We start from the raw sequence: 26,502 nt of genomic DNA on the forward strand, positions 1-26,502 counted from the left end.
CTTGGAGGATCTTCAGCCAGCACAGTACACATAGAGCAACACATATTTTAAATAGAACTAAATAAATGAGACAGTGGTAGGCTTATTAGATTTTAAAACATGAAATAACTTTGTCCCTTGTGGTCCTTTCATATATGTTAAGTCACAGGCTCCATTTCTCCACTTCCTTTGCATTTCAAATGGGACATGAGAAACTGCACCACCTTCTCTGGACCTGCCCACAGCATGGCAGGAGGAGCCATCATTCTGCATAGCCACAAACACCAAACCCATCCATGATCACTTAGAACAGCCTTCTCATTTATTCCGAAGAGTTATTTGGTCTTAGACTACTGTTTTGGTCTGAAAAAGCTGTTCTGGGTGTTTTAGGGTTTTGGTTATTTTTCCATTGCGTTCATAGCATCAAATGTGATCATATTAACATCCATTAATAAACATGAGAAATAATTCCTTAATAGTTACCTAGAAATTTGGGTAGCATATCTGCAGGCCAACTGTTTCCTTAAAACACAAGGCTAAGCAATCTATGAATGAGCCAGAATAAAGATAACAGGATTGTTTGGCTGTTGTGATTTTGGTATGATTCACGCACCTCATAAACCTCCCTTTTTTTATCAGAGAAGACTCCAGATGATTCAGTTTTACTGTCCAGTTTCTATAAATGGGGGGAGAGTAAGAAGACTTCGTCCTGCCTCGCAGCCTTGTTCTTCATGTATCATAGAATCATAGAAACTACAATGATTTGGGTTGAAAGGGACCTCAAAGATCATCTAGTTCCAACCCCCCTGCTATGGGCAAATTGGGTTGCTCAAAGCCATATCCAGCCTGGCCTTGAACACTTCCAGGGATGGGGCATCAACAGTCTCTCTTGGCAACCTCTTCTAGTGTCTCACCACCATGAGAGTGAAGAATTTCTTCCTGATATTCAGTCTAAACCTACTCTCTTTCAGTTTGAAGACATTCCCCTTTGCCCTATCGCTACACATCCTTCTAGAACATCTCTCTCCATCTTTGTTGTAGGCTCCCTTCAGGTACTGGAAGACTGCAATCAGGTCACCCCAAAGCCTTCTCCAGGCTGAACCCAGCCTGGAACACTTCCAGGGATGGGGCATCAACAGTCTCTCTTGGCAACCTCTTCTAGTGTCTCACCACCATGAGAGTGAAGAATTTCTTCCTGATATTCAGTCTAAACCTACTCTCTTTCAGTTTGAAGACATTCCCCTTTGCCCTATCGCTACACATCCTTCTAGAACATCTCTCTCCATCTTTGTTGTAGGCTCCCTTCAGGTACTGGAAGACTGCAATCAGGTCACCCCAATCTCTCTTGGCAACCTCTTCTAGTGTCTCACCACCATGAGAGTGAAGAATTTCTTCCTGATATTCAGTCTAAACCTACTCTCTTTCAGTTTGAAGACATTCCCCTTTGCCCTATCGCTACACATCCTTCTAGAACATCTCTCTCCATCTTTGTTGTAGGCTCCCTTCAGGTACTGGAAGACTGCAATCAGGTCACCCCAAAGCCTTCTCCAGGCTGAACAACCCCAGCTCTCTCAGCCTGTCTTCATAGGAGAAGTGTTCCATCCCTCTAAGCATCTTGGTGGCTCTCCTCTGAATCCTTCCTGTGCTGTGGACCCCAAACCTGGATGCAGTACTCCAGGTGGAGTCTCAGCAGAGTGGTGAAAAGGGCAGAATCACCTCCCTTGACCTGCTGGCCATGCTGCTTTTGATTCAGCCCAGGACACGTTTGGCTTTCTGAGCTGTGAGTGCACATTGCTGGCTCATGTCCAGCCTCTCAACCACCAGCACTCCCAAGTCCTTCTCAGCAAGGCTGCTCTTGATCTGAGCCTGTACTGATATTGAGGACTGCCCCCACCCAGGTACAGCACCTTGCCCTTGGGCTTGTTAAACCTCACGAGATATCCATGGGCTCATTTCTTGAGCTTGTTCAGGTCTCTCTGGAAGACATGCAAAGCATTGCTGCTCTCTGAGCATGAAATCACCTTGCTCCTCCTTCCATCACCTTGTAGCCTTCAGCAGAGAATGATCTTTCTGCTGGACTGGAGGGGAGGGAAAGGAGCAACATGAGAAGCAGAGACATCAGCTCCAGTTAGACCCCAGCAGCTGTCACAAAGCCACATCCTTTTCTGTTTCCCAGAAACCAGGAAATCTGGATCACCAGTGGTTACTGAACGAACATCCAACCCAAAACTTCAGTAACATGAACCATACTAAAGGGCAGAGCATATTTCGAGAATCAGATGCTTAACTGGTATGTCTGTATTTGTGACAGGTATCCAAACTCCCAATACAGTACAGAGAGACATTGCTGCCATGTATGTCCATGAAGCCCAAACAGAGCTTTCTTAGATTGCACCTGAACATCATGCCAGATGTTTGGTGCATTTAAAATGGGGTGATAGGCAACTAGTCCCTATCTTTGACCCCAGAGCAGCGAGCCTCTTCCTGGGGGTTCCTTGGGTGCCTCTGTCCTTCTGGGAAGTGCATCCCATTCACTCCTCTCAGGGGCAGCACGACAGACAGCTGCTCCTCGGCGAACGGTGTGAGGCACACAGCCTCCTCACCCTTGGGAGAGCCTGACAGGAGACCAGAAACAGGTCATGAACCGCAGTGGATGGGATGTTTTCAGGGAAAGCAAAACCTTACCTTTCAGAACATTCTCTGATTCCCTACAGAGGAGTAAATTCCTCTCCTCCATTTTGCTGCAAGTAGCCTTGCAGCAGAGCTGAGATCTTTGCCCCTTTACAGTAAGCTACAAAACAAGCACATTATTGCAGGTCTTGTTTCCCCAGTCCTGGGTTTTTGCCTGTGTTTACCACCTGGGAAGCAGTTTGCTTGTAGAGTGCAGCAATGAATACATCTGGCCATTTTCAGTGTCTTCTCGTGTTCTCGACACAGCTACACAGGTCTGAATTAAAATGCCTGTTCCTTCTTTTATTGCCCTTGAGGGGAGAAAAACATTCCTGAAGGCTATAGTTTCACAATGGATTGGCTTCTTTTCTTCCCCTCCAAGGGGCTGGAGGAGAGGTTGAGTGCAGCCTTCTGATGTGGAACATCTACTTTTTCTCCCTGTTGCCATGGTGACTGAGCCATCGGCTGGTCTGGCACCGAAAGGTGCTCAATGACACCCAGTAGCAGGGCACCAAGCGAGAGGACTGGAAAGAGGGAGGGGAGGACGGGCAGCACCCTTATTTTAATGGGTCATGGCCAGTGTTTTCAGGTGTTGAATTTTCAAAATATAAACCACAAAGTGACAATAGATTATCTGCATCTGTCAGACTTAACCACTGCACTCCAACAATTCAGTTTTGAGGACTGTAAATATTGCAGTACAGGTTGCTAACTATGTATTCAGGAAACTGTAATATGTATACTCATTAAGGTAAGTGGCTCACTTTATCTCAAACTTCTTTTTGTAATATGGGTCCTATGCAGTAATAAACAACACGAATTTCATCACCTCCAGGTCTTTAATCCTATTTCTGTCATGGTCTCAAAATCATGCTGCACTGGCATGAGCCAGAAAAAAAAATTGCTTACAGCTGCAAGAACTTGCAGGGAAATGAGCTCTTTCAAAATAATGAGCTATTAACCCATGGCACTGCTGCAGAGGCATTGCAGTGGTGTCAGCCACTGGTGTGTCAATAAATAACAAGGCAAATTAGAAGTGGATGTAAATTTGTTTCTGTAGATAATTTTTCTTTGATATAAACTGGAACAAGTCTGAGTAACTGGATGAAAACACAGTTGTGCTGAATTTGGCTCGACAGAAAGGAAAGCAGAGGCCCTTAATTTAGGTTCTCTCCCTAGTTAGCACTATTCACATGCCTGTTATTTGGGTTAGAATCGAGCTGGTTCGATTGTTTTCCAAAGATATTTCCGGAGAAAGTGAAATCCTTTCACCAGCTGGGAGAGGAGGGAAGGAAGGCAGACTTACGGATCAAAGGCCGCTAGCAAGAAGTTCAGCAGTAAGCTGATGGATTGCTCCACGTTGATCTGATGGGTCGTGGGCATCCGTTTGTTGAGCTGGTAGAAGATGGTTGAAATCACAGCTTCCAGGCGAGCCACGTTCAGTTCGATGTTGGGGTCCAGGTTGTTCAGCGCGTTTTCCCGCAAGGCTTCTATCACATTCCAGATGTCCACCAAGTGCACTAAGGGACAGCACAGAAACACTCAGCTGGGACATGTGCAACTGAGAAAAAAGTCACCTTTTGCCCCAACACAGTGGGGAATAAACACAACCATGCACAACATGCTCTGTGAGCAATTAAACAAATTAATTTATTTTCCACCACCGAGAACTGAATTTGGTGGAGGAATGAGCAAATAATATATTGTTAATAAGCAAACCATATATTGATATTACTAGTTGTAACGAGTACAACCTCAGCTCCATAAATCACTCCTCATTGTATGACGTATTCAAGCACAAGTCTGTATTTTACGAAATCGCTGGAAGGTAAACATATGCTAATTGTTTTTCTGAACCATGCCTTTATGAATTCCCATTCAGAAGTTACTCTTAGATATTAATTTGCATAGCAGATGGGCTTTTCAGAAGATCCTACGAATACTAAGTGCTTATCACATAGTGATATTTTGAAAATTCTTTTCAGCTATTCGTATGGAAAGCAAAATATTTTACAGAAACAGAATTGTAATTGAGTCAGGGTAGACAAGCTACATTTAAACAAATAACACATAATGATATGATCTCAAAGTCATATTTTGTGTCTTCTAAATATATTTGCCAAATGATTTGTTAAATCTCTCTCTTTCATGAAGTCCTGGTCTAAGCTGAATTTGATGGGGGCTGTTTTTACCTACAAGGACAGCTTAAAGGACAATCTTTGCTCACCCTTCATATTGCACCCAAACAGAAATCTTGTTTGCATAGCACTGTTATTGTGGCAGTATGATCAGCTTGCCGCAGATTGGCATTTCCAGAAGCAGTGGACTATGCCAAAAATATAAAAAACCCCTACAGTCATTCAAAATTTGGACTTAGTTCAAACCTGAACTCAAAGATTCATTACCTTTTTTAATCTTAAATATTACCTACTGTCCTACTAAAATGTCAATAAGCAATAAATCATGAGGTTCAGGGTGTACATTCTCTTTTTTTTTCACTAGAGAAACTACTGCATAATTCTCATTACTCAGCATGGTGATATGTCTTATGACTTATCAAGAGCCAGCTGTATGTGGAAGGAGATCCATTTTTTGGTGTGGATAGAGGAATTTAATTCTAATCCTCCTCATTATATTTTTACTTGATTGGTTTGCAGGTGCTATCTCAGACCGCAATGTGACATGATGGTCTGATGGCAGGGAAACGCAAGCTCAGAGAAAATAGGTAATGAAACCAGAGAGAGTAATTAAAATTTGTCTAGAATTCTGCCCTATGATTGGGTTTCCCTCCTTCTGCCTCAGGAAAAAATAACTTCTAATGCCCTGTAGTGCATGTGTGAGCCCAAGGAGGAAGATATACCACACAGATGAGTAGTAACAGCAGCAGCAACTACTTTAGGGACTGGACAAGGCACTTTTTCCCCTTCTTCTTGATGTTCCCTAGCAAAAAACCAGGAAAACCTGAAAGCAGGTCCACTGTGACACCTAAATATTTACTTTAACTTTGTATCAGAAGGAAAATTCTATAGGCAACCTTGTATGCTGGCAGGTTGTCTTCAGAGCACCATCCTGAATTAAGCTGGGTGGCTAGAGTATACAACCTCTCTGAACACTTCTTTTTTTGTTTTCTAGCTGGTGGAAGAGCAACTTCCTCACAAAAAAATCTGGCATAGGTCTCAGATCCTTCTAATACAGTCATTCCCATTCCCATTCAATCAGTTTTCATGGTCAAGTTGCCACAGTGGTAATCTGGACAAATGGGAGATGAACGATCTCCAGGAAGACAGCCTGCACATAACAACCCCCTTTGTGGGCAGCTTCTCCACATGGCTCACAAGCCAGACCAGGCAGAAAATGGAGGAAGTCACCAGAAAGCAGCACACTGCCTGGTTCAGGAGAGGAGGGTTGATGAGCATCCCACCACTGTAAGGCAGACAAGGAAAATACAAGAAATACAGAGCAACACGCCAGAAGATGCAGCAACTGGCTGGACCATGTGCATATATATTGTGGCCTTATTAAGAGGAGAAGGGCAGGCAGTGAGCAGAAGATGAGTGTGAGGTTTCCCTCAAGGTCTGGCTATCGCTGGCCATAAGGGCTGGGTCTGGAAATTCAGACCAAGCAGATGAAGGAGAAGGTGCTTCCATCAGCAGTTTTACCAGGCCAGCTTCTGGGTGCAAACTGTCAGACCTGAACCATGGCTACACCAACAAGATAACAACATGAAGAATTACCAGGCATAACAAATAGCAAAAAAATAGTAATGCCATATGCAAATGTCTCACCTTGACTTTGGGCTACACTAACAGGAGTGCAACCCAAGAAACAGCACAAACAGGGGTACTAGCACTGTTGACCAAGGCAGAAATTATTAGGGCACAAATTATTATCACAAATACTGAATAAGACGTAAAATCAGGAACATTAGAGCTGGTGGGAAAAGAATAAACAGCGACAGGCTGTTTATCTGTGAGTGTATGAGGCTGAAGTAGGGGCTGGTGTCTTTATTCTTTGCCTGATCTAGTACTGATGCTATGTGGCTGTCAGATTTTAATGTGGTCTTGTTTTGTTGTTTTGTTTTCCTACAGATACTATATTTTTCACAACACAGTCATATCCAGAGTTAGTTTTGATGATGGTCCTGGGAAGGAAAATGTCCAGAGGCTAGCAGACATGGGACTAATAACATCAGTACAATAAACATCTGAGAGAAAATTACTGGGTTTAGTGTAACCTTTAATCTGAAAGCCTCATAAGCTCTCCTGATGTTCATTTCTATGCCAGAAAGGTAGGGCACAAGATGAAGAAAATGACTTATTGGAAATTACAGAGCTGTAACAGTCCCCTACCCACCATAAAATATTAGTCTCAAGGAACTGCTGTGTATTTGTACTATAAATAATTTTACTTGGGATTTTTTTCTCCAGAAACACTTTGGTTCCACTTGAAGCTGAATAAACAACAATCCCACTGCACTATTTTATTTTGCATTTTATTCATGAATTTCAAATCTCTCTACAGAGGCTGGAAAGTAATACTTCCTGGAGGAGGAAATGGAAGGTGGACATGAGCCAGACATTTAACAAGAACTACTAATTTTGAAAATATCTGATGAAATGTCTAGCTCAAAGTCACAAGGAGAGTTTGTTAGACTGCTATACAGAGGACTGAAGTCTCTGACCTTTACTCAAGTCAGTTGTTATGGATGAGAATTCACATGGCAAAGTTAAAGGTAAAAAATTAGGTGTCTACTCTCAGCTGGTGATCAAGGCTCTCTCTCTCATGTCAGTGAAAGAAAAAGACACCCTAAAGCAGCTGTTTGGAGACAGGTGGGATGAACAGTGCTTTGAAGCTGCCCATATTTTTTCACTGACTACAGACAAAGCCTTAAGTGACCAGTTTACATGAGACATGTAACCCTGGAGCTGGTAAAGTTAACTGAGATGAATCCCACACCTTCCTCTTTAAACATTAAGAAAAGATGTCTTTTCTAGTCTGACTAATACAGGTTTTATATAAAATCTGAATAATAAATACTTCAATCTATATGAATGGCTACCAGATCCTGTCATAGCCATCACCTGACCTTGGGACGATTACATCCAGGTGTAGCGTCCTACTATCACCTCAAATTCTACTATTTTAAGTTTACTCTCATAGTAAGCAGACTCTTACATATTATATCACACTGCCAAGTCAACCTATCAACACTGGGAAAAGGCAGAGTAAAACACAGGACCCTGCAAGCTCCACTCGCTTGCACCGATAGAAATGTATGCCTACAGCTAAGGTGATACCTGGATTTTTTCAATGTAATAACAAAATGTCAGCCTTGCAAACTTTGCATAAGCTTACATTCCTCATTTTAATTTTCATCTTCTCTCCATTTTCCATAATACCTGCTATACTCATTTATTTATTTATCCATCCCTGAGACTGTTTTAATCTCAGTGAAGAAGGTATATCTCATTACCTTTTTTGCACAACATGTAGTGCAATAAAAGCCAAATCTGATTTCTACATACTACTATGATGCTAACAAGAAGAGTTTGCAGTGTAACAAACCAGCATACAGATGCAGGAGAGCTTTCTATCTCCTAAAACCTGCCTTAAATTCCCTCAACAGATAAAACTCCACAAGTTTGTTTTTAACTTCTCATTGCTATTGCTGCTTTTGTTGCCTTGCCCACATTTCCCTCTGAAAAGCAAATTATGCCTCAGCATGAGAAAGGAGCCCTTTCTGAAGCAGATCTGTAAAACTACAGAAATCTGTCAGTTGTTTCTTCAGTGCCAGCAGATGATCACTAGGCAATAGGACTAAAAGCTGCTTTTATCTAGCACCTGTGTGGCATAAGGCAGTCAAAAATCATGCAGCCCAGCCAATCTTCACGGACCCTTCGGAAAGGCTTCGCACTCTGTAAACAGCATAGCTACCCAAGTGTAGATCTCCCTCATTTCCACGATGTCTGTAGGCAATTTCCATAAGCAATTGCTAAACTACATTTCCCTTCAGATTTTCCGTTAAGTGTTTTCCAGAGTCACAGCTAAGCCAAAGATCTGCATTGTTAGATCTCCTGTGGCAAACGCTGTCTTAACGCTTATGACATTAAGCAATAGTTAAACACTGGCTTGGAAGGTTTCATATTTGAGCACGTTCAGTAGCAGACAGTGATTAGTGAATGTAAATAAAGTTCAGTGTCTGGACAGAAGTGGGACAAGGCAGATGAGGAGCATTACAGATGGCTGCCACTCACTCCATAGCAATCATTACCAAAAAATGCACACTTTGAGAGACCTTGGCTGAACGGCAGAGAATTAAGATTAGTGCATCAAAATATACTTCAAGTAACAAATGTTATTTCCTTCCGTGGATTCCTTCAGCTGTTAAAACAACATTTGGAGAGTGCCTGTTGCCAGCGCATTGTAACTGAGCTGATCAGTAATGGCAGCTGAGGATGGCTGGCTCAGTTTGAAAGGAGTTTTATGTTTTCCTCAAACTAAGAAGTTTTCAGACACCCTTTGAGTTTTACATCCAGCCTTTCTGACTTTACCTGTGTTCAGAACATCTTTTCCTTTTACCTTTTACTAATTTGATGATGAAAACAAGCAATTAGTAGTTACAGGGCAGAATTTCATCACCTACAACTCTGTCAACAGGTTAAACTGTGAAGAGATATATCCTGGATATGTTTAAAGAAAGTAGAATTTAGCAATCTGATGTTGTTGATTAAAAACACGTGCCAATTTTATTGATCTGGATCCACCCTCTTTTCTTCAGGCATTTTTTAGTCTCTTCATTAGCATTAAACCAGTGTATTTTTGATTTATTGTAACTAGTAGCTTTATTTGCAGTAAGTAATTTTCTGTTTGGCAGATAATGCTATCTTAATAGCTGAAATGAGAGAGAAGAGATGGACTACATTCATTTTTTTCAACTCAAAGCAAAGAAATTAAAATTTATTTATGCAGTGAAAAACAAATTTTTCTTTCCATCATGCAGTTTATTTAGAATTATGGAAAGGCTATGAGATACAATCTTGGATATATCACTAATCTCAAAGGAGATAGATTACTTCAAACATCAGTTGTCAAGAAATGATGTTGCCGTAAGCAAGCATTAAAAAAACAACTGTAGTGTAAGTTTATCTTCTAAGTAAAAAAATCCCCATAAATTAAAGAGCAGTCAGTGTGCTTATGCTTTCTTACCATTAAATGGACCTACTTAGGCAAAAATCTTCATCTGTTCTGCTTCGTTTTTTGTATTCCACCTGAACCATGAACTCTACAATGTTATCTCTCCATTTATTGCTAAATGAACATGGAAGAGGAGATTACATTTAATCAAACAAGGGAAGCGACTAAATTAGGGCTTTAATAATCAATTCAAATTTACTTAACAGACAGCAGGTCTAACTAAATCTAGGTTAAACATGCCCAAGTGATAGTTAGGATAGAACTTCTCCTTGATAGATTTTCCTTTGTTGGTGAATTCAGAAAAAACTTTTAAAGAATTATTAATTTAAATTATTTCCAAAATGTTAGTATATATTTAATGAAGATCTCAGTCCAGCAAAGCTGTTATAGACATGCTTGAGTTTAAGCACACTAGTACTGTCGTTTGAAATCAATGGCACTTGACTCTGTCAGGTATTTCAGGTGGATTTCATTAAAAGGGAAAGATTTATGCTTCCTTGTCGAACAATCCCAAAAATATTGTAAAATATGTCAGACGACTCTTTTTTTTTTCTATTAGAATCTACGAACCCATCACAAATCAGGGTATTGGAGCCATTTGTCATCGTCGCTGCTAAGAAGCTCTGTGAAGTTACTCACGCTTTCTGTTTGGCTCCCTCTCTCCTGCTGCTGGGCAGGTAATGGAGCACTGATTGAGATGTGCTTCTCCTCTAAACTACACCTGTTTGTGGTCCAGCTGTCCCTCAAATCAGTCAGCTGTAGCATGATCCCTAAAAGCTTTAGCTGCACATCCCACCACTATGCAGATCAATGTGCCAGCTATGATGGCTTGCAGGCTTTTACTCTCTCTGGGTGCCAAATTACATGAAAATGTACTAGGGTGCTGCTTCTGCTCAGGGCTAAAATGAGTTGGCTCATTGGCTGGGTACATCTGGTGACAGCTGTGTCACTCTACACAGCCTGGAACATCCAGGTTACTCATGGCCCAAATATCTGAACCTTCGTTCAGTGCGTACCTGGAAATATCTTGTACGTTCCTATTCCTGCTCCCATGTCTCCCAGGCTTCTTGTCTACTTTCCTTGCCCACCTCTGCTGCCAGGCACTGTTCACACAGCCTAGTGATTTCTAGCACAGCTGGACACCTGCTAGGCAGCTGATCTGATAAGCTTGGCATGCACTGGGCCAGTTCTGAATGCTCTGTGGGCCATCAACACTTCTTGGGCTGGTCACCACTGTTTTCCAAAAGCAAGACTGGTGGACTTCTAGCTTGTGAGCACATATTTGAATGTGTTAATGTCAAAACGAATTTCACTGCAATTTCTTGCTATTTGTCTTGATTTTTGTTTCGTAGATGCAGTGCTTGGTGAGTAAATACTGCAATCTTACAGAAGAAATTAACAGAATATTCAGAATACTTACTGCCATGTTATTCTGATCCCCAATTGCTTTGATTTTTAAAGATGTGCTTGTTAGTTCCATATAATAGTACGAAAAGTTGTAAGAGGATGATTATTTATCACCAAAAGTAACCACAGACAACATTTAGTTCGTCACAAAAAATCAAAGCCTTTTCAAAGGCTGCCCAGCTGAAATTGAATTTGGCAAGGCTTATTGGTAAGTCTCATCTTCAGAATGAAGGCTCCTGCAACAAGTGGGACAGTCTGGAGCAAGGAGGACAACCTCAGTGAAGGAGGAACCAGTTAGAGGATGTTCAAACAGACTGGCATAGTCATGTCCATGGGACCTGAGTGGCAATGTACCCAACAGGCGCTGAGGGAGCTGGCTGATGGCAGTGAGTGGCCACTCGATAGTCTTTGAAAGGTTGTGTCAGTTGGGGAAGATTTCTGAGGGCTGTGAGAAAGCTAGTGTCACTCTCATTTCCAAGAAGAGCAACAAAAAGGATCCAGTGAATTTAACCCTCACCTCAGCCTCTGCAAAGGGGATGGAGTGAATCCTCCTGGAAGCCATTTCCAAGCATATTGAGGAAAAGGTGGTGATTGGAAGCAGTCAGCATGGATTTATGACAGAAAAGTCATGTGTGACCAAGCTCTTTGCCTTCCCCAATGAAATGACTAGCTCACAGGACAAGGAAAAGTGGCAGATGTTCTTTATTCTGACTTTAGCAAGGCTTACAACACTGTGTCCCATCACAGCCTCTTAGGCAAACTACTAAGTGTGGGCTGCATAAGCCAACAGTGAGGTGGACTGAAAACTGGATGAACAGATTAGCTGAAAATCTTGTGATCAGTGGCGCTAAATCCAGTTGTAGGCCAGTCACTACTGGTATAACCCCAGGCCTGATCCTGGAGCCAAAACTGTTTAACACCTTCATTAATGACCTGAATGATGGGGCAGAGTGTACCCTCAGCAAGTCTGAAGGTGATACAAAACTGGGAAGAGTGACTGATACATCAGAGGGTTGGGCTGCCATTCAGAGGGACCTCAACAGGCTGGAGAAATACGCAAACAGGAACTTCATGAAGTGCAATAAATGGAAATATAAAGTCCTGAATGTGGAAAGGAATAACCCCGTGTACCAATACAAGCTGGGTGCTCACTGGCAATATGCCTTTAGAGCAAAGGCAGCTCACATCCTCCTAGGCCTCACTGAGCAGTACATTGCCAGAAGGGGGAGAGGTGACCTGTCTCCTCTGTTCAGCCCTGGTGACAGTGAAGCTGACAAAGGGAGTGGAGCAACTGTCATATGGGGAGAGGCTAAGTGGAAGCATTCAGCCTACAGGAGGGAAGCCTTGGGGGACTTTACAAGTATGTATAAATATCTGGCCACCAAGATGATTACAGGGATGGAGCACCTATCCTATGAGGAAAGGCTAACAGAATTGGGATTGTTCAACCTGAAGAAGAGAAGGCTTCAGGGAGACAAAATTGCAGTCCACCAGTATCTGAAAGAGAACCTGCAAGACAGCTGGAGAGAGGGACTTCTAATAAGGGCATGTAGTGATAGGACTAGAGGGAATGGCTTTAAGCTGAAAGAGAGCAGGTTTGGATTAGGTATGAGAAAGAAATTCTATCCCATGAGGGTGGTGAGACACTGGAACAGGTTGCCCAGAGAAGTTGTGGATGCCCCATCCCTGGAATTGTTCATGGCCAGGCGGGATGGGGATTTGAGCAATCTCATCTAGTGGAAGTTGTCCCTGCACATGATGGTGGTGGCTTGGAACTAGATGATTTTTAAGGTCCTTTCCAACACAAAGCATTCTATGATTCTATGATTCAATGCAACATGGAGCCAGACTCTTCTCAGGGAAAGGATAGTGAAAGGACAGAAGGAAACTGGCAGAAATCAAAATATAGGAAAGCATGTAAACAAAAGAAAAAGATTTTCCCTGTGATGACTGTCAAACTCTGTGACATGTTGCCACAGCAGCTGTGGAGTCTCCATCCTTGAAGATAATCAAATCCGAACTGAACACAACCCTGAGCAATCTGCTGTAGCTGACCCTGCTCTGCCCAAAAGTCCCTGCCAATCTCATCGATTCTGTGATGTCTCTGTCTAATCATGAGCCTATACTGCAAAATTTCTTACTGGAGAGGAATCAGTGTTACCCCACTGACTTCTCTAAAGCCATTTTTCCAGTAAGCTGTGCTCCAAGACCCTTTTCTAACATGTGTAATAAACAGAAAACACAGAACCTGCCCTGAGGTCCCTTGAATGCTTGAGAAAGTCCTCTATACCCTCAAGAGGTTTTGTGCTAAGTGTACAAAGGGCTCAGATATTCCCTCAAGTTTTCCCCTGAAGGCCAAGGGATCTCAAAGTGAGGTATCATCTAGGCCCCTGTCAGCTGCATGCATTCCTCCTGCTCCTCACCTTTTTGCCTGTGCTGTGAGACTTTTACCTGCCCATCCCAGTGGTGAGGAGTGCCTAGATAAGGAACTAAACATCAGACCAGCCAATGGAAACACCTTTCTTCTGAACTAGTGTGAAATGTAGGGAGTCAGCTGTGTCTGAACTCACTGGATTCACACACATCACCTGTGCATGTGACACCACATGGGACAAATGACGTCCCAGCCATCAGGGGCTTGGTTCTCTGTGCATGTGCCAAACAACAGCACACTGCATGCACAGCAGACATTCCCAAGTGGGTACCAAGCCTGGCTGCTGGGTGTCTGGAAATCTGTAGGACACGATGTGTACAACTGAGGCAACAAAAATGTGGGGAAAAAGTTCTAAAGGTTCCTCTGGGCTTGCATCCTATTATCCTTTACCTACACTCTGCCCAGAAGGTAGAATGAGTTATTCTGAAATCTTCCGAGATTCTGATCACTACAGGACTTTGGTCAAATGCTACTGATGAGGAATAATCATTAGGCTAAGAATACACTGAAATATTCACCAAGGCGTAAGAGCATGTAAAGATCTCCAGTAAAATATTTCGCTTTTACATTTATTTGATTTACAATAAAAGTTCCTTCCCCCCATGCTGTCAATTCCTGCCCATCTTGTCTCTCCTATATTTAACCTAAGCTTGAAGGGCTCTCTGTGGGTGGCAGAAGAAGCCACCAGTCTCCCCAAGGAGCAGCACTAATGACAGCCAATTCTGCAAAAGGGAATGGTGGGTGATGCACCCTGAGTGCCGTTATCTCCTAGCCACCCAGATGCTGGCAGTGTGTTTCCCTCTTTTAAACATACTTTGAAAGAATTTATTGGAAAAGCTGACTGAAATATGACATATATAAAATGAAATAATTAAAAAATTCTAACTCTTAGCTTCTTAGTATTTTGATGACAACCAGGAAAGAATTAACACCCTGCACTGTTGCTAAGAAGTCACGTGGCTTAAATCCATTGATCACACATAATTCTCTTATTTTAAGAGTTAAATGTATTTATGAATTAAAGACCAGCGTGCAAACAGCAGACCTGCTGCTACATGTATTCCATAACCAGAAACTTTTTAACCGCCCCCTCTGCAAAATGATATTCCTACATTATGTGTCACTCTTATTCTTGCTATTCCATTGTAATACTGTTTTAATGAGAAAGGCTTTATTTAAGGCATTGCATGATCAGGCCTCAGTCTGACTCAATAGTTCCTTCAAAGAGGTTTTGCAAGCATCAGCTTTCAATTAGACAAAGAACTCATGGGGACATAAGGTAACAAGACTTGACCAACAAATATGTATCATACACAGCAGCTTTCTCATTTTGCTTAAAATTAGGTCAATTTGCCTTAAATTTGAGTTCTTATGTCAATTTGTAAAACTACAGCATTTCATATTTTAAAAGAAATATCTCCCTATACTATATTACAACCAACAAAATCTTAGAAAAACGCTTCTACACTCCCAAAAGGTGGCAAAAAAACATCTCCAAGGCTGGATGATACTGTATCTGCAATTGATATTCAAAGTTTTCTCTGCTATAGGTCTGGTGAATCTGAAACTGAATATAGAAACTGAATTATGGAGACTTTCAAAAAATGTTTCCAGAGACAATAAAAAGGCATGCCTCAGCCCTCCTACTTAGGAGATTAAACTAGAAGTTCAGAAATGACTGAACATACGAAGCAAAAACCACAATTTGAGAGGCTGGCACAATTGAGAGGGTGTGTAAGGAGACAGACCAGCTGTCGGGGAACAGCCACAGTCCTGACCACAGGATGGCACTACTGGGTGTATTTTAGTAAACGCTGCCACATTTGCTCTGAGATTTTAACTCTCCACTGGCACAATGTCAAGCGAGACAACAGGGACCAAAGGCGCATCCCCACAGCTGTCTCCAGGAAATGGCCTTGTCTCTGTATTTCCTTGAGTCAAGACTATGTGCGGAGACTTGGCCGTGTGGATGTCCCACACTGGTTATCACATGCGACAGGCAAACAATGCCAAACCTGTGTTGGAAATCCTTATTACAGTGATAAAATCTCCTCCAGTAGTATGTTTCTTCAAATGGCAAGTCTGACTAATACTATATCTTTCTTTCATAAATAACTTCAGTTTTTTTCCTGTTGATACAACCACTGCCAGCTCCCCTCAGACACTCCCCATGCCACAAGAGGACTACAGCTTGCTTTCACACTGTTACCAGCCAAAAGCAAGTGTAGAGTGAATGCAAATGTTAACAAATTGGGTTATTTACATTTTTCATTAATTTTGAAGCAGTGCATGTTACCAGCTCTAAGGATACAGGGCATTATCCCCAGTCTCACATTAACTCCTGCTTTCTTTAAAAAATCGCTTGTGATGATAAGAGAATATGTGATTTAACAGTTCTTTATAACACTTTCTTACCTGATGATTATAGAAAACAAGCTGAGATTACATTATCAGCCTTTAAGGTTCATTCACATCACAAAGGTCAGTGAGATGGAATGAGCACCTATTAAACATTTAGAACTGCTTGAAAATAAAACCCCTCCTCGGCACATCTCTGGTTTTTCAGGGTTTGAGCCATGGTTACTTTGTCTTCTGCATTATTATTTTTTAAATCATTCAGGGTTGGCAACACTGTAAACAGCAACACAAGGTATGGAATACTAATGAAAGATGAATCGTGCTCTTTCTTGAATATAAAAGACATAATATTTTACATATATGCAAATTCTTAACCTGATCCTTATTCTATTAATTTAAATATTTTCTTACGTAATGTGGACTGAATTTGACCCATAACATTTTCATCTATTAAAAAAAGAGAACTACTTAAGCTGAACTTAATGCTTGGGTAAACTGTCTGATACCAGAACTGCATTTTTCATCCCCAGAGCAGAGGAGACATCCTAAAGACTGTTAGCATATGCTTCTCTCTTCTGAAGAGTTTGGGTCAATCCACAGGGTTTCTGGGACAAGGTCCCAGTATCAGCTTCAGCTGTAGAGAGCGAGAGCACTGCTATGAAGCAAGACATTCGTGAGACATGCAGGGCTTTGGTAAAAAAGCATCTTCTGCCTGAAGTCATAAGGACAGTTCAGACTCTGACCTCATTTAACTTTTTGCTGAGATTAGTAACAGAGTTGCTAATTACTGCCATAGGTTCAAGCTTTCATAAGTGTTTAATCACGTATTGCATATGAAAACAACACAATTTATTTGTCCCCAAATCTTTCGGGATATGAGCTGTAATCAGCTTTGCGACAGGGAGAGATGGAATCTGGCATTGGAATATCTATTTTTGGGGTATCAATTTCATTTGAGTAGACAGCATCTCATTCAGAGAAACTGTAAAGAATATTTGCCTGAACACTAGCTTTGTGTTCGCACAATCTTTCTACATTTGCCCTCCTGACATTACCCATATTCGAAGCAATGTCCTCTGCAAGAGATGGTCGGTGCTTCACTTCCACAGGTGATCTGCTCAGTAATCAGGACTCCCATACCAGAAACCAACTGCACTGTCTCTCCCTTACAATAACATGCATTCAAACTTCACATCTCTTGAGGAAATAAGGAATGGGACAAGAAAAGGAGAAAAGCTCCAGCTGATACAAACATAGCTCTGCAATCAGCAACAATGAGAGAGGAAACAAGACTGAAGAATGTGAAATGACAGATAAATGAGATTTAGGTCAAGTTTTGCACATTTATCCTTCCTCCTGTGTGTGACAGAAGCTCTTTAATGATGTTGTCAGGGCCCCTAGATGGAGTAAGAGTCTCGATGTACATGGCCACTTATCTGTCATCCTTTATTTTACACACGCAATCCTGCAAATCCAAGTCAAAACAACAGTTTCAAGGCAAAATATAGATGACTGAAATGTGGAAAATTAAACTTGGGGGAGATCAGGCCCTTTACAAGAGACGCAGTATGATACTAGTGTTGACTTCATTTATCAGAAATTGAGTTCAACCTCCTCAAACAATACACACCAAGAGACTGATTCGTTCTTTCCTTTGTGCCATAGTGATGTCAGTGAGTTCAACAGAGTTACTTTCAATTTGCTTCCTGTCAGGAAAGGAGACATCTATCTATCCATCCACGTGGACCAAAGAAAAGGCTGAGCATACAGAGAACTTCTTGTGGAATTAGCCCACACTTTATTCAGTAAAGGGCCAAAAACTGCTCGCAAAAACCCTGCTAGATAGAAATCCTCTTCAGCCAACAACAATATCACAGATACAGTTCAGCCTGAATTCAGCATAGGAATGCCTTGATTCAGCACAAGATAAACAGCCTCTGTAAAGCCACTGTATATCACAAACATTAATGCCAGGAAGCTGAATGTTAATTGTGTAGAGACCCAGAATTGTATTAATAACTACACCCACTGAGGACATTATATGGTGCAGTCTCTTCACACTTATAAAACCAAGAAATTGTTTTTATGGCCAACATCTTCTGTTTTCATAATCTGTACTTGTATACCAGATATTTGCTGTATGAAATCTTCCACTAAGACTGACAGAAAATAAAACTAGGTGCACTAAAAATATGAGATAATGGCTAAGCTAAAGCTTCTCTTTGAATATTCTGGGTGTTATAAAGTTGATTTATACTGTTAGAGTTACACAAACCTGACTTTTGATGTAACTGAAAACAAATGAACATGGAAAAAACCCACTCTTTGGGAATTCAGAAGGAGAGAATTAGAATAAAAATGATGTCAGGTCCCACATTCTGACCTCCCCTCTATGGACTATTTGCTGTCTTCACCTTGAAGAAGTCCATAATTGATGATAACATTCACCACAGTGTCCCTGCTGGCTCCACAGTGGGCTTATTTGTAAAAGTTACTGGAGATGGGCATGAGGAATGGCTGGAGACAGACCAGACTGTGTGAGGCTGTAATGGAGACCACTGTTGAGGCAGGATGATGGTGCAGACTGTGTGGTTAAGGTGGAGGAGAACTGTGTAGTGTCATTCTCCTGAGCCAACTGAAAATGCAAACACCAGGACAGGGCAAAAAAAGCTCACAGATGCAGCGGAGAAGGAAACTTTGAAATGCTACGACACACAGATAGGGCAAAATACTCCTGCCTGTCTTCTCAGGAAAACAATTTTCTGCAAGAACATAGAAACTGTCCTTTAATCTCTAGAGAAAACGTGTATGGACTGAGCTCAATGCTTACTGCTTTGAGTCCAGAGACACAGGACTTCAAAATGAAACTCTTCAGGAACAAAGGACCGTGATCACCAAACTCACTGATACCTGCCCACAGAGGACTTGCTACTTTTTTTCCGCCTTTTCACATAAATATGATGGCATACGGAAAAAATCGGAGAGAATGTGACAGGCATTGAGCCACACTACTTAATGCACTCTGACACATTATGGAGGTGCTCACGTGGCATCAGGGGGAGCCCAGCAAAACACCTGAACAGGAGAGATCTGAACAGCTCAAGGAAAAAGAACAAAGGCTCAAAAGCGGGTTTGCCTGAAAAAGGGTTCTCAGAGCCAAGAGGGTAACAGGAAAGGAAGGAGAGAGTAGCCAAGAGAATGAGGACTGCAGAGAAGACAGAAATAAGCAAATGCCACAGATGAAGCTGAGAAGAGACAGGGAAATTATGAAGAAGACTTAAAAACACAGCTACAGTTTGAGGGGCAAAACAAGAGGGTGAAAGAAGACAGAGCTCTCACTTGAAGAAACAGAAGATACACAGAGATGCTGTGATGGCCAAGGTATCACTTTGCTTCTCCCGAACAGTATGTCTCTGTGTATTCTGCAAGTTTAGGTCTAGAAGAGTACTAAGCTAATAATAATTTATTTTCTTGTGTTTGAAGTGTTTATTAGGAGTACCAATGTGAAATAAGATACAAAAAATTTCTGGTTTGGGGTAACTAAGCCAAAGGCTGCCAGACAAAGGTGATTGATGCCTGTTGCCAGTAGCCGATGTTCAGAGACACCAGTGGGGAACGGAACAGTCTGTCCAACCTTAAACCTGCCTCAGGAAAGTCATCAGAAATAGCACAGTGAATGGCAGTCTTCACAGAGTTCAGGAAGTCAGTAAGAAGAGATTTTCAGCTATGATCCAATTACAAAAGCTGTCTGCATCCAGGCAGGGCTGAGCTACCTGTGTAGCAGAGGGCAGCATGTAGGTATACTTGGGACGTGACCTAGTCCATATGTCTGTCAACTTCTGACTCAGAGAAAGCCAATTCAGTAATTTTCCTCTATAAGGGACAAAAGAATATTAGCAGACAATCTTCTGCAACTCCTGTTTTTAACAGGTGCCACTTGGAATCAGGGGAACTTTTGAAAAAGCAATCTCTAAGCTAATGAAAATGTAAGAGTTTAAGACAGATATCCTTGTTTGGTTCAATCTTTTTGACATTAAAATTAATTTCAAATATCCACTAATAGTTCTTGTTTCAATCTAGTACAAGACAGACTTGCAGTGGCAGCCTTTAAGAGCAAATACTCAGGGACATCTGAGATAACCACAACCCTTTTACTTAACAAGCACAAGTCATGCTAACAGTGAAGAAAAGGCTGAATAGCAGTCCCTCAATGAACATGCCAAATATACAGGTTATATGTCAGCCTTCTAACTGCTATTATGATTGTCAAGCATATTAATAAACTTTTACAGTTAAAAGGAAAAGAAAATCTGAACCCATTTTCAGGATATTGTGCTGTGAGTGAACACTTACAGACTAAGAATTTGTCTGCAGGGAATATGCTAAATCAAGCCCTTTTGAACTTTTGATTAAATAATTGATGCATAATGCAGAATGTATAATATATGCATCCTTTCCCCATAGTTGCCTGGAAACCCATATGGAACAGTACTAGCAGTTCCAGGAGCTTTCTAAGTCGCTGGTAAAGACAAAGGAACAAAAAAGTTTTAAAAATCATTAACTCATCTCTCTTTCCATTATTCAGGTACTGCAGGAAACCAGAATTAGTAACTTACACAATGGTATCATGACTCTTGTAATATACAGTGCTTTTTCTTTTTGTAAAAGCCTCTTAAACGACCCACGTGAATAATGTCATTCACCGCAGGGGAACTTGTAAGGCTTGGCTTCCATTAAAATAGAAAACAAACAACACAACTATTACTTCCAGCCTCTATCTTGATGAAATAACAATAAGCAGACCATAGCATATCCAAGGTGATCAACAGAGAAGAATAATGGTGATTTTTTTTCCAAATTATGGGATTTTAAGCAAATCTCACAGAAGACTGATCACCAGGGTTTAGAAGAATATGAGAAAGCCATGATCACAAATTCAAGAGGCAGATTGTTTCAAATTGCAGCCAAGCAGACCTTTTGCACTTTTCAAGTAGGCAACACTGCTTGTCATTCAGTTTGATTGCTCTGTGACCCAGCCTGAATCTATCTTGTGCTTTATTGCTTCCAAGATGGAATGAAAAGCAGGATAAAACCCAACAATGAGAACAGAGCACTAACCATGGAAACCTACAGTGATGAAGGGTTAAGTTATTTAATCTAAACAATTCTGTAATCATCATAATTTGGTGGCACTGTTTCTGAGGGCCATCCTGAGGAAAAAAATAAAAGAAGGGGAAGCATAAAATTGCATGGGCTGTAGAGTCCTTGAGAAGTTAAAGTTTACAATGAATGTCTCTCACTGTGGCAGGATCTTCATGGGACTCTTGCACATTTCTTGTGCACTCCATTTCATGTTTGAGAAAACAAATACTCACTGAGCCAAGGGAAGAATGTCTTTACACCATGCTGGCAGGAGGACTTGTTTAAGCAAAGAGAAGGAGTTATATGTTCCTAATATCAGCATGTAAGGATGAAAGATTTGGTGGTTAAACATCAACAGGACAGACTGGAACACTTGTGAATATACTTTAGCTTTGTGTTTAGGGAACTCTTTTGGATATGTAAGATTAGTGCAGGTATTGTCATGATGAAGAGAAAGCTGAACCTGGATCTCCTGTTGACTTCCTCAGCCACTGGATAACACAAAGGTCACAGCACTATTTCCAGTGTGGAATCAAGACTTTCTTATCCTCTCCTTTTACTATAAGTATCAGGTATCGTGACTTTTCATTTTGTGGTGAATGGCATATTGAATGGGATGGGATAAAATGATATTTTACTTGTCAGCCCAGCACAGAAAAAAAGAAAATCAAACCTCAAACCCTAGTCATTTCATTTAGGTTTAATCAGATAATTTTTTGAAAACTGCTTGCTGTACTGATGGGGGTCAGTAGCTCATACAGGCTGATTTCATCATTTCTCACCCAAATTGCCAGTTTCTAGGAAATTTTCAGCAGCTTGCTGTAGCATTACAAGCGATAGAAGAGTACAGAGAGAAAAGAACTTTCAGAAAAGCATCTAAAAATAATGTGTTTACAATAGCTGTCATTCATTTTCAGTAGGAAATTATTATATTTCATGAGGGGAGAAATGATTCTAACTTGAAACAAATGTGAAAAGGCAGATCGGGTCAGGGAGGCACCCATGGAAATTGAGCTGACTTGCCTATGTGCCTCAGCTGTGACTACTTAAGCCCAGAGGAGGTAGGACGAAGAGCAGGTGGAGGTGGAGGACACTGCCTTGGACATACACAAGGTTTCCATCTGTCATGGCAGCTGCACTCCCTCTGTGGAAGCAGCTGTACTACAACTTGGATAGAATGAAGGAACTTTAAAAAAATATTAAAAAATCACTCACACCGAACAACACTGAAGGGAGAAACAAAGACAGGAAAACCCTAAAGTGTTGGGATTAAACTGCCAGGGTAACAAGCTCTCTTTTTGTCTGCATTAATTAAGCCACATACTACTATCATCAGCACAGCTTTGATTCAGTCTTTCAACTGCCAATGATTTATTCTGATCTAGGGAAATCAGCAAAATCTGCTTTTGCAGCCAGAGTCACAGAATAATCTCACAACACATTCAGGATAGTTCAAGGACAGCAGTACTTTTCTAGCCATACAGTCCTGTGGTAGTGAGTGATGTTTGATGGTATAATGGTTTTGATTATAATGCATTGTTATGTCCTACTCCTGCTGTCACCACAGCCCAGAGGGAATTTGCATGTGAACATGGTATTTCATTTCAGCTTGTTAATAAACTCACTGAAACTCAAAATAAACCAGCAGCACAATGATCACTGGGGATAACTATAAATTGTGCTTTTTGGTAGTTCCTGAATACTGCTGAATGTCAAGAGATATGTCTAACTGCTGTCATTGGTCCTTCATGCCTTGATTTAGGAAAGCCTATGATGTTTCTGTTTCTGGATGCCATGGAAAAACAACAGTAAACCAGCTTTGCCAAGACGGCATTTTCCTGGAAGTAAGGGGAGCTGGGCAGGGGTGTATGGTGAAAATGTACATCAGGTGCTGCTACACCTGCCCCAATGCACTAGAGGTGAAGTGAAGGACAATACCCTAATGTTTGACTTGGTCAGAGCAACATTGCTTTGTAGGATTTTCAAGTTCTGTAACTGTTTCAGACCTCATGATGCTCACCTGTAGTTTTTCCATCTCTCTCCTTGATTCTCATAGTGTGCAGTATTTAGAACCACCTTTAAAGCACATTTAGAAAACTGAGATGATGAAGGCACCTGTTTGCATTTTGTACAATTAGTACAGTACAGACCGGAAAAAACACGTACCATGTTTGATCAGGTTTCCGTACTGCTTCCTATCTGCTTTTATTATCCCAAATAATGAAATTTAATCTCAAATGATAAGGTACTGCGTTTTCTGAGAACACATCCAACACCAGCACCCAGGAAGGCACCCACAGTCAGCTCACACACTCCTGCTTTACATTCTGAGATCTCAATATGATGTAACCACCAGCAGTGTTTTCTCTGGGGTCTGTCTGTCCGTGACTCTTGGCATTCATTTGGAACTATTCACACCCAAATCTCAAGAGCCTTTCAAGACTACTTTAGTATTTCTTTTTTTTTTTCTCTTTACAGAAGAGGCATCTACAACTTCTGTTAGTATTCATAACTAAGAGAAGACTATTGCTATTGCAACAGGCCTATTGCTACAAGAGTTCTGCAAAGTAATAAGCAAGTAGCCTGCAATCATCTCTTTCCATGCCCACCATATCCTCAAAGGTACCTACATTACCCAGAGAGTTTCTCTTTTCATTATTTCTAATTTTAGAAATTGTCAGCAGAAATAGGCATAAAATTAGTTTATATTCATGGTGCATTAACAGTTTCCCAGCTCTTAGGATTTCTGCATGTAGAATTTTGTGGGTCTCTTGCTTTTGGGATTTTTGTCACATATTGCATCCCACATTTGGGCACTTAGCAAATCCAGAGGTGTGCCAACAATAATTTGTAAATTATATTGTTGTTTATTTGTAGTGTTAACATAGGCAAAGGGGAATGCTTAAATTTGCAGGATTTTTTCTTTTAAAGATAAGATCATACCTTTTTTATTTACTTAGTTCTTAGGAAGAATTTCTTGCTTTTCTGAAGAATGAGGCTGGACTGGATTCAATTCTATCCAACAGACAATAATTTTTGACAAATAATGGCAATGACTGATACTGATTTTTCTCACTTTGCTTATTTCTATTTAAAATGCTCACAGATATTTTCTCAAAGAAATACTTTTCACAAGCATAGCAGTTTTCTTGAAGTTTTACAGAACTATCAGAAAGACATACATTTGCAACTGTGAAACTGTTGGCTAAATATCTGCAAAACAGTCTTCCTCTTGTGAAAATGAAATCATTCCACAGAGCAGTTAACTTGATCAACAGTGCTAGTACTCAAAGTGCAACATATGTACTGGTAGTCTGGCAAATGGTGGTAAACTGTCACATTCTCTATAATCTTTGTCCAGACAGTTTTAACAAGTTTCAGGAGAAACAGGGCAAGAGAGAATGGCTCTTATAATATGAAGACACTTTTACCCATTGCATGCCGCCTACTTCATCAGTAAAACTCAGCCTGCTGCTGAAGGTTTCAGCAAAGAAACCTTCTGTACTGAGTGAAGAATTCACAAAGGGAGGCCAAGAGGTGAACTTGTGTCTGTGTCTGCATTAAAGATGGCAGAAACAAACACTGTGTGTGATAAGCATAGCTACCTCTGAAACGATATCCCACGACTGTCTATGCTAATGAGCACCTTCAGGTAAAAAAGATGGTGCTAATAAAACCTCTGCTCTGCTTTTCTCAGAACAACACTTCTGGCACTCAAAGCAGCTCTGCTTCTGCCATCATACTCCTTCATTCTGTAGCCAAGAGCAGCTCTCTGCAATTTATTAAATTAGCTCTTTAAAAGAACCCCTCAAATATACTTTTTTCAAGCAGTTTTTCCCTAGTAAGTCTGGGCCAGTGTGCCACAGTTATGGCAGGAGAGCACATCTGAAAGAAGACAAGGATGGCATGAGTAACAGGAGGTGCTATGCACTGGGAGTGGAGCAGATCTGTTTTTGATTTTTTTCTTGTTATATTCTACCCTAAATGAAGCAGCTCATATGCAGCAGAAAGGGTTTGGTTTTTTTCCCATGTCCCTTTTTCACTTTTCTCATGAGCTTACTATTGGGTGGTGGATAATGACAATTTCTGAAGGGAAAAAACCATCCCAACAGTAGGTAACAGTAGGTAACAGTAGGTAACATGAGCCAGAGGTCTGATATTAACCATTTCAGCACAGTGCTCAGTTCATGTTTAGAAGCTTTGCCTTGTACAAACATTGCTTGAATTCCTATCAGGTGAATGAATGAATTCTTTTCCCACTGATAAGAGAAAGTCATCTTGGAGAGGAGCAGTCTATCCAAAACAACCTGAAGAAAACTGTACTTGATGGTGAAAAGACACACATAAACCAGCCCATACCAGAGCAACAGGCATTATTCCTTGAGTTGCACAGAATCTAATTCTTAGGATGACATTTCAAGTTTCTCCGTTACTTTAGTTTTTTTATTCTTCAGAAGAGACTGACACAGTATAAGTCTTGCCACAAGACCAGTAAATTACTTCTAGGCTATCAATGGCAACCAGAAGGCAAGCCCTGGCCAAAAGTGACTTGGCACACCCTGGCAAACTGAAGGGCATCTGCATTGATTTGCAGTGATGAGGACCAACAATTTCCCAAAAGCAGATCACAGCTGATAAATATGAGGAACAAAGTTAAGATTAACAACCAGTGCTTTTAGCCAGTCACTCCCAACAATGAAGCTATTGTTAGGCCTTAGTTTTTTCATTTGCTTTGCCTACAGTTATCAAAGCAATTAGCCCCATCACTGTCAACTTAATTGGATACTTTTGTCACCTCAGACTATTTTATTCTGTTAACAAGAAAATGAAGTGAAAATTTCATCCTCCTAGACATAAAATTTTAAAAAATACACAACCAAATGCAACATAATAGTGTCTTTCAACACATTTGCTCCTGAATGGGAGAAGCCAGCTGCTGGGCAGGTACAAAAGCCCCCTGGGTTTTGTGTCTAGCAGCCTGCTTATAATGTGATACCAACCCTTCAATTCATACTTCAGCTAAACACTTATTAAAAATATGGCAAGTGTGCTGCAGAAGTGATTGGATGATCAGCTCCGTGGCTAATAACCCTGTAAATAATCTCCAACATCTTTTCCATCACAACTTGGCCTCTCCAGTATGTTTGGACAGAATAAACTAAACATTTCTGCAATGCAGACAGATGTAACCCCAAAACTAGGCACTCTCTCCAGAGTGGTTAATCTGTATCTCCAGTGAGCACTTAATATGCATAGCCAGGCTGACATTCTAGTTTAGATATGAAGACTAAAACCCACTTGTTTTCTTTGCATTAGTC

The 26,502-nt window shown here is 41.0% G+C and overlaps 1 protein-coding gene across 2 annotated transcripts in view; it reads right to left on the reverse strand.

Annotated features, from left to right (window-relative positions):
• DTNA (dystrobrevin, alpha) overlaps positions 1-26,502 on the reverse strand; it is a 100,913-nt gene that overhangs the window by 67,754 nt on the left and 6,657 nt on the right. For both annotated transcript variants that reach the window (XM_009085138.1, XM_009085136.1), the window contains one exon: positions 3,956-4,169. In XM_009085138.1, the coding sequence (XP_009083386.1) occupies positions 3,956-4,169 (214 nt within the window). The remainder of the gene's footprint in view (positions 1-3,955; positions 4,170-26,502) is intronic.

This window comes from Acanthisitta chloris, unplaced genomic scaffold (genome assembly GCF_000695815.1).
Source record: "Acanthisitta chloris isolate BGI_N310 unplaced genomic scaffold, ASM69581v1 scaffold352, whole genome shotgun sequence".
Classification (NCBI taxonomy): Eukaryota; Metazoa; Chordata; class Aves; order Passeriformes; family Acanthisittidae; genus Acanthisitta; species Acanthisitta chloris.